This window comes from Monosiga brevicollis, genomic scaffold (assembly GCF_000002865.3).
Source record: "Monosiga brevicollis MX1 MONBRscaffold_15 genomic scaffold, whole genome shotgun sequence".
Taxonomy (NCBI): Eukaryota; class Choanoflagellata; order Craspedida; family Salpingoecidae; genus Monosiga; species Monosiga brevicollis.
The window spans coordinates 971,122-984,270 of NW_001865052.1; the positions used below are offsets into that span (position 1 = coordinate 971,122).

General features: G+C 56.3%; 3 protein-coding genes across 3 annotated transcripts; 2 read left to right on the top strand and 1 right to left on the bottom strand.

Annotated features, from left to right (window-relative positions):
* Positions 1 to 398: 398 nt before the first annotated feature.
* MONBRDRAFT_37707 (uncharacterized protein) lies at positions 399 to 5,734 on the top strand (the record flags this gene model as incomplete). The annotated part of the gene is made up of 9 exons (XM_001747070.1): positions 399 to 886; positions 994 to 1,094; positions 1,165 to 1,227; positions 1,383 to 2,736; positions 2,803 to 4,493; positions 4,914 to 4,948; positions 5,032 to 5,243; positions 5,381 to 5,513; positions 5,623 to 5,734. Coding segments are annotated over 9 exons (4,188 nt in total), but the record flags the coding sequence as incomplete, so codon positions are not given.
* A 685-nt stretch (positions 5,735 to 6,419) lies between these two features.
* MONBRDRAFT_33080 (uncharacterized protein) lies at positions 6,420 to 8,957 on the bottom strand (the record flags this gene model as incomplete). Its single annotated transcript, XM_001747199.1, has 1 exon — positions 6,420 to 8,957. One exon carries the CDS (start codon positions 8,955 to 8,957, stop codon positions 6,537 to 6,539), a length of 2,421 nt encoding a protein of 806 aa, XP_001747251.1. The 3' UTR covers positions 6,420 to 6,536.
* An 891-nt stretch (positions 8,958 to 9,848) lies between these two features.
* MONBRDRAFT_33081 (uncharacterized protein) lies at positions 9,849 to 12,847 on the top strand (the record flags this gene model as incomplete). The annotated part of the gene is made up of 5 exons (XM_001747071.1): positions 9,849 to 10,244; positions 10,493 to 11,817; positions 11,973 to 12,036; positions 12,158 to 12,420; positions 12,522 to 12,847. 5 exons carry the CDS (start codon positions 9,849 to 9,851, stop codon positions 12,790 to 12,792), a joined length of 2,319 nt encoding a protein of 772 aa, XP_001747123.1. The 3' UTR covers positions 12,793 to 12,847.
* Between the last annotated feature and the right edge of the window lie 302 nt (positions 12,848 to 13,149).

The window sequence follows — 13,149 nt, forward strand, 5'->3', positions numbered from 1 at the left end:
TCCTGTTCGCCATCAAGTTGGTGCATTTGGCGGCGGGTGAGCAAGCACTCTGGGTACGTGTGGGTGGTGTTGAAGGGGATGAGGATCGGGATTGCATTTGCGGGTTGGGGCAGGGGGGTCAAGGGTGAGTGGGGGGAACGAGGGAAAGGGTGGATACCGTCTGGCGGCTCTGCGCAAGGGCTCACGTGGAGGGGTCGTGTAGCGTTCTGAAACTGCTCGTGGCCCAGGCAACCGGTGTGAAGATGGCGGGGGCCGTGTTGATGGACTAGCACTTCTTGGGAGAGACACGCGCACTGGCTGTTTTTGGCCCGCGAGCTGCTGCTGCTCTGCTGGTGTGCGAGACGGGGTGACAAGCCCAAGCGGAGGAGGGAAAACCCGACGTGAGCGCCATCGTCGACATGTCCTGGGTCGTGGTGATACGGGGTGCCATCCTGTTCGGGCTTGCCCTGGGCTGGGGTAGCGCGCAAACGTTTTGGTCTGCCACCAGCGAGGTAGAGGAAATTGATCCTTCCTGCTCAGTGCCGGGTCAGTCAGCCATCTGCTCTGCTGATTCGGTGGTGGTCAAAGATGACAACATCAACGTCTATGAGCCGTTGGTGACGGGGATGCTTATCCCTGATGCCCGCGCCTACCACTCGGCCATTTCCGCCCACGAGCCCACATCTAATACTACCTTTCTGGTTCGTGACTCTCTCTTGCACATTCCATCACCACATCGCGCCAGCCACGGGCCTCTTGGCGCCCACACTGCCATCATCTCGCTGTTGTCCGCCTGGCAGGTCATCTTTGGCGGGTGTCAAGATTCACTCACGGCCAACACGTCCGGTCACAACTCCGGTGGAGCCCTCAACGATCTTTGGATTTTTGACTTGCTCAAGCGTGCTTGGTGTGTGCTTGCTCATACATGGCATTTTCCAGTCCATGACCTGGTTGAACTCACGTGGTGGCCTGGTGCCCACANACCCCTTTATTTGCATGCGTCCGTGGTCTCAGGTTCAACGTGACGTTTGAGGACTCCTTCCTGATACCGCGCCCCCGATTTGCACATGCCTGCTCGCCCACTTGTGCCAAAAACGCCATGATTTGCTTCGGAGGTGCGTTGCCTCCTACCATGCGTTCCATCTTCAAGCAATGTACCTGCTGACTTGTGTCGCGTCTACTCAGGTCTGATTCCACGAAAAGACATCAGCTCTACCTGCGAACATGGCGTTCCACGACCCCGGGGAGGTATGTTTGTGTGCCATAATTCGGTCGGCCCACCAAAACTAGCTTTCGTCTCAGCAAAAACCGGCACCTACAATTATCAGCAGCGCGCTGGTCGGGTATTGTTTGAGACAGCCTTTGACTGTGACCTTGTGCCACGATCACGTCGCTTCTCGTAGGCCTCGATGCGGTCGAGTTTAGTGACGAGATCTGGCTGCTTATGGGGAGTGTGGCCAATCATCCGCGCCAGTGGTACTCAATCTCACCCACCCCAAACAAGCCCGTGCCAATGGCCCGGGCAGGCCACACACTCACCTCAACCTCGCGGGGACTGATCCTTTTTGGTGGTGCGGGCCTCACCACGGACAATGGGACCACCACCATGGTGCCGCTCGCTGATCTCTGGATCTTGTCTTGCCCTGATGCAAATCACACCAATTTCAATCAGACGCATCTCACCTGGCGTCGCCTCAACGCGACCGCACCCAATGGGACCGACATTCCGGCCCGCCACTCGCACACCGCCACGGTGGTGGCTACTGATGTGGGTGGGGTTTACAATGAGACGCTCATCATCTTTGGCGGCGCTGCCAATACCGAGATTCCCGTCGAGGCGAACAGCTCCTACTTCAATGACATCTGGGCTCTTAATCTGGCTGATCTAGATAACCTTCAATGGGTCAAGGTGGGAGCCGCCACCTTCGAGGGCGAACAACCCATGCGCCGTCACAGTCACGTGGCCGCCGCCACACGAGATAACTTTATCTTCGTGCATGGGGGTGCCTCGGGTGATGGTGACCACCTGCGCGACTCCTGGCTGATGGATCCGACAGCCGAGGTGATGCGCACTTGGACTAACCTCAGCTCATGGTACTACCCAGGCAATTCAGCCTTTACCTTCCTGACCTATGCCACGCCACGCTACTTGGCCGACCGTGATCGCTGGGGCCATACAGCCACCATGGTTGATAGCGACCTGCAAATGGCCGAGACCATTCTCCTCTACGGCGGCTTTTATGCCGAAGAATACTACAGTTACACGACGACGGATATGACAGAGTATTACCCGCGACCACAAAACATGAACCTCGTCCTGTTTTTGCAGGACGATTTTCAGGGCCCCTTTCACCGCGTGGAGCACACAACGCTGCGCTACGGTCGGCCCCGAATGCAGGACCCATCAGGGGATGTGCTGTGTGATTGCCTTGATACCGATTGGACCTGGAACAACCTCACTTATCGCGGATGCCAGCGTCCTTTGGGCATGGAAGACTTTATCTGCCCCGTGGGTGCTGCGTGCAGCCAGGGTAGCTGTTGGCCGCAATATGGTGGGGGCGACGCGCTTTGGAATTTTTGCAACGACGACAAAATGCTTCTATTTGGTGGTCTCTACGACGGTGACGTTGATCACCAAGCCATCGCTGACGTTGCAGGTGTGGCTTGGTTGTACAACATTGACGAGGGCAGCTGGATGCTGGACGAAATTGACCACACTGTTGACGTCAATACCAATAGTCCTGGCCCCATTTATCAGTACGTCCTGTTGCTCAGTTAACTGTGCCCCCCTGCCCCTGGGCCGCTGTTTTCTTTTGACTTCAGCTGTGTTTCATTCTTTTGCTGTGCGTGTGGTCCACTTGGCTTCAATTTTCTTATTTGCGTGGTTTGCGCTGGTGAGCACAGGCATAGCATGGTGCGACTGTCCGGGTACACTCTCAATGAACCATTACCAATTCCTGGCCTCGCCTACGGGAACCATGACGCATACGTCATCTTTGGCGGCAATTCAGCCGATATTAATGAAAATACGATTGTGGGCCGCACGTTCATGTACACCCCTGCACGGCTGGGCATCACTGGTCAGTGGTCTGCGTTGGAAAACCACATGGATGAATCCATGGTCAATGCCAAGCTGCCGCGTGCTGGGCATGCTGCCGCCGTCCACAACTACCTTGATCCCCAAAAGCGCGTGCAATCGGATATGTATGTCTTTGGTGGCTACTACATGCGTGCTTGGGCTACACACGTCTCCATCACGGGGCCTTCCATGTTTCTCAAGTATAACGTGCATAGCCAGACCTGGTCGTCCCTCTCGAACAATGCTAAAGCCACTCTGCCCCCTCCTCGCTTCTTCTCCACCCTTTTGACGTTTTCCGTCCCGTTTCCCATGCTTGTCCTCTTTGGCGGCGAACAAGCGTTGTCCCGCCAAGGCACCCGTTTTCTCAATGATGTTTGGATCTACGATCTCAAATCCGAGGCCTGGTTCAGTGTGAGTCCGCTCCCTGACCCCGTGCGTGGTAGCGTCGCACCGCGTGAAGGATTTGTTGCCGTGGCTCACGGCACGAAAATGATCTTGTACGGCGGCAAGCGCCTCATCAATGGGACGCTCATGTCCGAGGCAGCCTGCGCTGCTTCGTCATTCACTTGCTCGTACTGCGATCTGTGGGAGCTGGATCTGTCCAAAATGACCCGCCAGGCTCTTTTGAACAATTCGGGTGCGGCCCAGTGGCGCAGTCTGCTGGATGATACAGAGTGCGACGACTTCCCTTCGCTACGACATGCAGCTGGCGTGATCTCTAGTGGCGCGTTGCACGTGTTTGGGGGATTTCAGGGCACTCGTGGCGAGCCGTCCAGTCTTTTGTGGCGAACACGCCCTGGGTGCATCAACGGGACGCAGTCGCACAGCTACTTTTTGGTATCGTGTGAGCATTGCCCCAAATCCTCCTATGCCACTGGCGATGGTCATCACTGTTGTTCGCCGTGCACTGAGTTCTTGTCCACCAACACCACCGGCGCAGATTCGCCCGCCATGTGCAACGTGTGTCGTCACGACTTTTGTAATCATCATGGAACTTGCTCCCTCGTTGGTGGCGCCCCAGTTTGTTCTTGCACCTTTGGCTTCACGGCCTTGGACAATTGCAAACAGCCGTGGTGGATTATTGGCGGTGCGCTCCTGATTGCGACTTTGGTTGTCGGAGCCGTGGCTCGCTCACGCTGGGTGCAGTGGCAGCGCCACAAAAAGCTGCGCCGGGCCCAGCTGACACAGATGCAGCGACAGCTGACTGATGCTTCCAAGGGCTGGCTTATCCGTGAGGAAGAGCTGGTCCTCGGTGAGCGCATCGATCGCCGGACACGGGGCATGTACGGCGAGGTGTACCGCGCCAAGATGGGTAACTTTGACGTGGCTGTCAAAAAGCTGAGCTCCCAGCTCATGATGCTCGATGCCGAGAGCTATACCGCCGAGTTTGAGCGCGAGATTCAGTTTATGCGATCAGTCCGTCACCCCAACTTGGGTAGGAGAGTGGTCGCGTCGCCTGTCTTTTGTGTCGTTGTGTGCCGCTCTCTGAATGGGACTTTGAAGCTAACCTCCTGCTTGGTGTTTGACTATCGGAACACACAGTCTTTTTCTTTGGTGCTGGCCACTTTCGAAACGGCGCACCATTTTTGGTGACGGAATTCTGTGAATTGGGCTCGCTCCAGGAGCTCATTCACGACGTATCGCGCAGTGTTGGCCTGGATCTGAAACTTCGTTTTGCGCTCGATGCAGCCAAAGGCATGCGCTTTCTCCATTTTTGTGACCCGCCTCGTATTCACCGTGACTTTAAAACAGGTGCGTTTTGCTTGGGTGGCGTCGATGCAGGGGAGCACGATGCCCTGCATGTGGTTCAATCTGGTCGAACTAACGCGAAGCGCTTGTGCGCGTGTGTCAAAAGGCAACCTGCTCGTCACCAATACCTACGTCGTCAAGGTAGGAGTGCGCCCTTGGCTTGCTTGATATGTGTTTGGGTTGAGTGTCTTCTCAGCTTCCATGCATGTGATGATTCTGTACAGGTGGCGGACTTTGGGACATCCAAGTTGCTAGACCAAGCGCGAGAAGACATGGTTGATCTTGATGGACGCAGTGGAGTTTCGCGCGGTTCCAACGCACGATCGCGGCGGCGACAGCCATCCCGCTCGGCCAAACCTCGTTCACATGAGGCTGCTCGTGTGGGCATTAATGGCGAGGCCGAGCCGCTCCTGACATCGGGCGTGTCGTCCTTTAGGTGAGTTTTGAGAGGCCAAGGGATAGCTGCCAGTGGAGGTAGCTTGGTTGGATCACCGATTCTGATGCCGGGCCACAGCTACAGCGAAGACCCCTGCTCATTCACTTTGCCTGAATCATGTGCATCCTTTGGTACAGTCGATCCCGGGATGGGGATAGCGATGATGCAACGAGCTTGGCTCGTTCGTATACCATGACTCGCGGTGTCGGAACACCGCTGTATCAGGCCCCCGAGGTCCTCGAACGGCAAGACTATGGCATCAAGGTCGATGTACGTTGAATACATTTGCGACCAGACGGGCTCTTGCACATTGCACTTGGTCTCAGTTGTCCATCGACGCCTGATATGACGCCTGTGTTCTTGCCTGACGCATTTGTAGGTATACTCGTATGGAATTGTCCTCAACGAGATCTACACGCGCACCACACCGTTTTCCCATCTGATGGGGCCCGATTCGCATCCATCTGCGCTATTCAAGGCAGTGATGGAGGGTCAGCGGCCGCGCATCCCGGACGACTGCCCTTCTGCCCTCGCGCGACTCATGCGTGATTGTTGGGCACCAAACCCGACTGAACGCCCGGACTTTGATGACATTGCCACACGACTTAGCACATTGAGCGATAATATCACAATCTTGTCGCAGGAGACGGCTGATGCGCGCCGAGTAACCACGACGCGGTCTACCGGTCGCATTCCCGTTATTTAGGATATCATTGTTTCTATTTGTCTGATCGCTTCCCCATTTTTTGCTTGAAGTCATCGAGTGATGCATTGTGTGCATGTGAGCGAGAATTGAACGACAAGCGACAGCTTTGGATAATACGGATTTGTAGTCAATATGGTGGCGCTCGGCGAGGCCACAACAAATGCCAAAATTCAAAACACAGGGGGGTTGGGTTGAAGCAACCCAAGGCTTCATGGAAGCTCAGCGTGACCATCACGAGCGTGATGTCAGGGAGATAGACTTTGTAAAAACAAACAAAACAAAACCAAAAAAAGCAAAAGCAAGGGTGCCGAAACAAGATGGAAACAAAACCAAAACCAAGACGTCAAAGAGTCATGCACATAAAAAAGGTCAGCGTGTCGATGGATCGGGGCGCACGGCCTGGTTCATGCCCAACCTCGGGCACAATGAGACAAGGCAACGCGCCTCAAACGCAGCTCTAGGGGGCGGCCGCACACAAGAGGACATTCAACTTGCAAAGGGAAGTGGTGCTGCCACAGAAGCAGGGTATAAAAGGACATAGTCGGCACCCTTTGGCTGTGCGTGACGACAGCGTTGCTCAAAAGAGCTTAAACAACGTTCAGAATGTGAACCATAACCACAGGGCGCTTTCGGTATGTCCGGTACATGAAGCTAGTGACGCATTGTTTGAGCTCACGGCGCAATGTGACGACATCCTTCTCAGTAGATCGCATGATGGTGCGCACACTGCGGTTTAGAGTGCGTTGCGCGGGCTTGGGCAGATGGGTGTTCTCCATCACGCCCACGACGTGAGAGGTCACGGCTACCCGGGCTGAGCCCGAAGCGCGGGCCACGGAGAGGACGAAAGTGCCTTCGGCATTCATGCGGACGCGGTCGCGAAGCATGTGCGCATCGGGCGCAAAGACACTGGTGCCACCCACCACGACACGGGGTTCACATTCAAAATTGGCGAGTTTTTGAAGCTCGCCCGAACTAGAGATTCGAATCACGTCGCCGTTGGCAGGTAGAATGGTGTGCGCCACGCCTCGGACTGCAGCCAACTGCGCGTGGTCATCCTGGTGAATAAACTCGCCGTGAACCGGGACAACGGCCAATGGCTTTACCAAGCCAAGCATATGCTCAAGATCGCCGCGATAGGGATGGCCGGAGACATGAATGGGATACTTGGCACCAGGTTGAAAGACTTGAACATCAGCGCGACGCAAAGAGTTCAGGAGGCGTCGACAGGTGACCTCGTTGCCTGGGATGGTGCGGGCACTAAAAATGACATTATCCTGAGGCCCGAGGATGTTGGCGGCTGCCATGCGAGGCAAGGTGGCGGTCGGCTCGCCTTGGCAGCCTGTGGCGATGATAAACAGATCCGAGGGTCGCAGGTGGGCCGCGATGGCACTGGGTTCTTCACCGCTTTTGTTGCCCGGGGGAACAAGGCGGGCGGCGCGACCAGGTAGAAACCCAAGGGCAGCCGAGGCATGATCCAGGGCTTCAGCCTCCTCGGCCTCGGCTCGAACTTTGGCGTCGGCCCTCACGCGCTCCAGAAGGTCTTCATCATCCTCATCGTCGTCATCGTCGTCATCGTCGTCCTCGTCGTCGTCATCAGCAGCATCCTGATTCTCATCGGCCTTGGGGGTGGCGGCAGCAGGTGATGCTTGGGCGCCCGAGTTTGACGCACTCGGGGCGGGGGCACCCTGCTCAGGCTCGGCCAGATCAACGTCATGCTCTTCATCCTCAGTGGAATTGGCGGTGTTTGCAGCGGGGGTGGACTGATGACGATGGGCGTCAAGAAAAGCTTGCAGGTGCGTGAGAGACATGTGGTAGTGGTTGGGTTTGTCAAAAGAGGGAGGCAGGAGTGCGTCGAATGAGCTGCCCGCCAAGCTTGCGGCCTCGTCCATGCGAATCAGCGAGGCACCAATGAGAACGGGAGTGCGACCACTTTCGACGGCGGCCTGCATCATGAGCTGAATACGGGCAATGGAAGAAGAGAAGCACGTGGCTACAGTGAGACCATTTGGGTTGCAGTCACGCAAGGTGGCGCGCAGGCCGTCGAGGGTGCTGAGCTCGTCTTTGGAATGGCCTTCGATGGAGGCGTTGGTTGAATCGCCAAACATGGCAAGCACGCCTTGATCGCCAAGAGCGCGGAAGGCGTCATCATCAAAGGGAGGGCCGATGACAGGGTTCCGGTCGATGCGCCAATCGCCGGTGAAGAAGAGTTTCTTGCCCGTGGGTTGGTGGTCAAGGATCACGGCTTGGCTTTCGGGAATGCTGTGGGTGATGGGTTGAAAGTGGAAAGAGAAGGGACCCACATCAACTTGATCCTTGGGTTTGATGACGTGCAGGTTGGCCTCGACGAGGTTGGGGTCAACATCGGTCATCTCGAAGCGCTGGCGCAGCATGTGACCGGTGAGGGCGGTGCAGTAGATGGGGATTTGCCAATCCGCCCACTTGCTCACAATGCCACCAATGTGGTCCTCGTGGCCATGAGTGACGACCAGGGCCACAAGATCCTTTTTGCGCTCTTCAATGAAGGTGGTGTCAGCCACGTAGCCGTTGGCGCCCAGGGCACCGCTTTCAAAATCAAACATCATGCCGTAGTCAATCATGAGCCACTTGTTTTGGTAGCCAAAGAGGGAGCAATTCATGCCGACTTGGCCACAGCCGCCGAGGGGCACAAAGGTGTAGTCTTGCGGGTGTTTGGCGATGACAGCGTGAGCCGCTTTCATGAGAGCAGTTTCTGGCTTGGTGTTGACGGGCAGTGTAGTCTGAGGCCCCAAGGTGGGGGAGGAGGAAGGTTTGGCGAGCGGGCTGGCTTTCCGGGCATTCTTGGGATGCTTGGCGTTTGGTTTGGCACTGGCAGCATCTGAAGCAGAAGTGAGCGTTTGGCTGGAGGCAAGGGTGCGCAGTGACAGCCAGTTAATCGGGGCCGCCAACGTGGGGCGGCTGGGCCAGCCTGCGTGAACGACACCAGCGATCCTGCCACCACCGGCCTGGGCGCGCAGCTGCTGCACCAGCATCCTCCACGGTCGTGTGCAATGCGCAAAAGCGAAAGGTAAGCGGGTCGGACTGTATTCAACCCACAAAAGTGCCTGCTACGCAGGCTAGCCGTGGCCGTGCGTCGACCCGAAGCAGGCGACGCCCGAGCAGTGCCGGCAATAATAATGACGAGGGACCTCCTGCAGCACCAAGCAAGCGCCATAAGGACACGGGTGAAACAAGACAAGGCAACCAGACGCTCCTCAAAGCCACAGCGCTTGTATCAAGCTCAACGCCGGGGCTGCCATCAAGACGACCTCTTGCCTGTTCACCAGGGCGCTGCCCTCGACGTCAACGTCGTCGTCGTCGTCGTCGTCGTCGTCGTCGTGTGTGTGTGAGAGAGAGAGAGAGAGAGAAATTTTATCGCAACACACACACACACACACGTGTCTGTCCTTTTGCGAATCACTTTTAAGTAAAATACTTATTAGAAAGAGAGGGGGCTTTCGAGAGAGAGAGACTCAGAGGGAGAGAGATTCAGAGAGAGATTCAGAGAGAGATTAGATAGTTAGAGAGAGATTTGAGAGAATTTAGAGAGGAGAGAGAGAGATTTAGAAAGAGAGAGAGATTTGAGAGATTGAGAAATTTTGAGAGAGATTTGAGAGATTCGAGAGATTTTGAGAGAGATTTGAGAGACCAATTTTATTCTATTTGATGGTGTGTGTGTGTATCAGTGGATGCTTGAGGCTGGAGCCTGGAGGAGGAGGAGGGGGAGGAAGGGCAGGGGCAGGGGCAGGGGCATGGGCGGGATGATGGCAAGGGGTGGGGGTGTGGGCTGGTCAAGACGTGGACGTGGACGTGCAGGGAGGTGAATGTTATCGTGGCACCTGTCAACTTGCTGATTGATTGTTGAATTATTCGAGTAGACGACGATGTGTCGAAGCTGGATGTGGTGGTGCATCGCGCTGGCGCTGGTTGCCTCAGCCAGCGCCGACACTTGGAAGGCCATCAAGGATGAACCTTATCGTGAACTCATCAGCCATCGCCATGGGCTGCAAGGCCTGCCTGCCATCGAGGGGTGGGGTGCCCTTGGCTTTGCAGAGGTGACGGCCCTCCAGCCCTGGGGAGCCGAGCGTGCCCTTGCTACCGGCTATACCAACACCAGCTCCAAACTCCAGCCCTTCTTGCTCCAAGTCAACAACGGCCGGCTGAGTGACTTTGCCGTTCCCCTGTACCTGCCCGAGGGCGCCCAAGCTTTACCAGGCTCCAGCTTGAGTGACCTCCTGATTGTTGACCCCGCCAAGGGCGTGCTCCTCTACCATTGCACGGTCAGTGTCCCAATTCCTGCACGTGCCAATGTTGTTAAATCTCTCTCGCTCTCTCGCTCTCTCTCTCTCTCTCTCGCTCTCGCGCGCGCTGTCCCTCTATCTCTGTCTCTCTCTCTGTCTCTCTGTCCCCCTGCCCTTCACCTCTTTCCTTCTCTATCGATGCTTGTTTTCTGCCTCAAAAAGGCTGCCGTTCCAACGTTGTCGTACGGCTCACTTTGTGCTGCTTCATCCGGCTGACACCGGGATAGGCCAGTCTGACGGGCTGTGCTCAGGCTCACGCTGAAAGTGGGATCATCGGAACCGTGAACAAGGCACTGCAGCTGCAGGATGGCTCTGGTTGGCTTTTGGCCTCGAGCACGGGGCTGTGGTACTTCAAAAATGTCTCGGGAACCTCATCCCTCTCTCAGCTCGGCGTTGACCCTGCCGATGCCGTGGCCGAGTGTGGCGAGTGGCTCTTCTATGGCAATGACGAACGAGTTGTGCAGCTGGATCGTGCCGGTAAAGTCCGTCGCTGGGAGTGGGTGACGCAGTTGACGCTCGAGGAGGGTGGCGTGTATGGCGGACCCGTCCGGGACATGTCCTGTGATAAGGATGGCATTCTGTTTGTGGCCAACGAAATCAGCCTGAACGAGCGGGCCCTCAACGGCATGGTGAATCGCTACGACTTCCAACAAGGCATGCCCCTGAACAATGCCACCCTCACCACCGTTGAACCCGGCACGGGTGCCGTCTGGATTGGTACCCCTCAAGGCTTGCTGCGCTACAGCCGCGGTCAGGATGACCCAGACTGGCGCTACTTTCACGGTGACCGCTTCTTGCCTCACACCTCCAACGTTACACACCTGGTTTCCTTGAACAGCACCCACACACTCGTAGCCACCACTGGCGGAATCAGTCTCCTTGTTTGGGAGCAGTGGACGCTGCGGCAAAAAGCTACACACTTTCTCAACATTCTGCAAGCGCGCCACAACCGTCACGGCCTGGTGGGCGAGTGTGATATGGCTGGGTACGGGCAACTCTCCACCTGTCAAGGTGGACCCGAGGACAATAGCGGGCTCTGGACCAGCTTGCTCGTATCTGCCTATGCTCAAGCCCAGGCCCTCGAGCCGAGCGTGGCCCATGCGACTGCGCTGGAGCAATTTCAGGCGGGCATGGAGCTTCTGGTCAACGTCACCAATGTTCAGGGCTTGATGGCGCGCACCTGTCTGGCCCCCAATGTCTCAGCCCCGGACGAGCCCAACTGGTACGCCAGTAAAGCCCCTGGGCTCTCGGGGTGGCATTTCAAAGGCGATGCCTCTTCCGATGAGGTCGTTGGCCACATGTTTGCACACATGATGGTGTATGCCATGGGCACGGACCAGGCCACTCGCGATCGCTCTCAGACCTACCTCCTGGACATTATCAACCACATTGTCGACAACAACTTTTTCCTCGTCGATGTTACGGGCCTACCCACACGATGGGGCATCTGGAATCCTCAGTACATCAACCACAACCGCTCTTGGAGTGATGTTCGTGGCCTCAATGCTGCACAGATCCTTTCCTACTTGGTCGCTGGGATTGGTTTGGCTCGGTGTGTTTTTGTGGTATTGAAACCTTGGCTCCTAGGCGTATGGTATTTGGGTCGTGGGAAGACGGGCGGCGGTTTGCACGCGTGTTTTTGTGGCTCCCATGGCTCCTCGTGCGAGTGGCTCGGGCCAACTCATCGTTGCCTGCCCAAACCGCTAGGACTCCTGCCGAAAAGGCCAAGTTTGAGGCGGCGCTGGCCAATCTGACGACCGCGGACAACCAGGTGTGTTCACAGCGCTTGAATCAGACGTTTCTTTCGGTTGCGTTGCGAGTCATCTTCTGGTCCACAATTCCGTTGACACCTCGGCTGTCCCCCTTGCCTTGGCTTGCTCATGCTATGATAGTATGATGAAAACATGCTCAACCTGAAGATCAAGTCACCCGACGACGACAACTACTCGGATGACGAACTCACCTTCCTGCCTTACTTCACCATGGCTCTGGGTCTGAACCTCACTAAGCTGCCGCAAATGGCCAGTGCACTCAGCTTGAGCGTCGAGCGCACCTGGTTGGCGGTTCGCGCCGAGCGCAGCGCTCCTTGGAACGTCATGTACACGGCCATCAATGGGTCATTAACCACGCAGGCTGATATCGATAACATTGCCTGGTAGGTTTACCCTCAGCTCAGCAATATTCTTCTCTTGCCCGCCGTGTTGATACCTTGGCTTCTTTGCGCTAACTCTCTTGGCACCGACCCCATTGTACCAGGAACCTGCGAACCTGGCCCCTGGAGCTCATCGACTTTCCCGTGACCAACACGATTCGTCGCGATATTTATATCAACCCCGAGGCCGAGCGCAACGACCACCAAGGGAACGATGACGTGCGCAAGATCCTGCCCGTGTACGAGCGCCCGCAGCTGCGGTGGAACGGTGACCCACACGATCTTGACGGCGGCTCGGGGCGCACCGAGGGCGATCCTGGAGCATGGCTGATGCCCTATTGGCTCGCTCGCTACTATGGCATGATTGCATCTTAGAGTTGGCGGGATCCAACGACAAGGTAGTTGTCGGTAAATTGATTGCAAGAGTGAGCCCCGGGTGTAAAAATGTGGTTTGCACACGCATTCGTCACACGAGAGGGCCTTGCTGGCAAGCTAGCTTCAAAGGGAGCTTTTAAATGACCGTCATGCAATTATCGCAGTCAGAAAGCGAGCCAAGAGCGGGAAGAACGAAGCGGCCCGTAGGAAGGAAGGACGCCAATGACATACAGGCAGCCCCATCAACGTCATGGTGACGCGAAGAGATTGTGCCACAAGCCCACACTGTGAACTATCGGCGATCACGACAAGCAAACAAGTACTCAAAAGGGGGTGCAAATGATCAAGAAAACATTT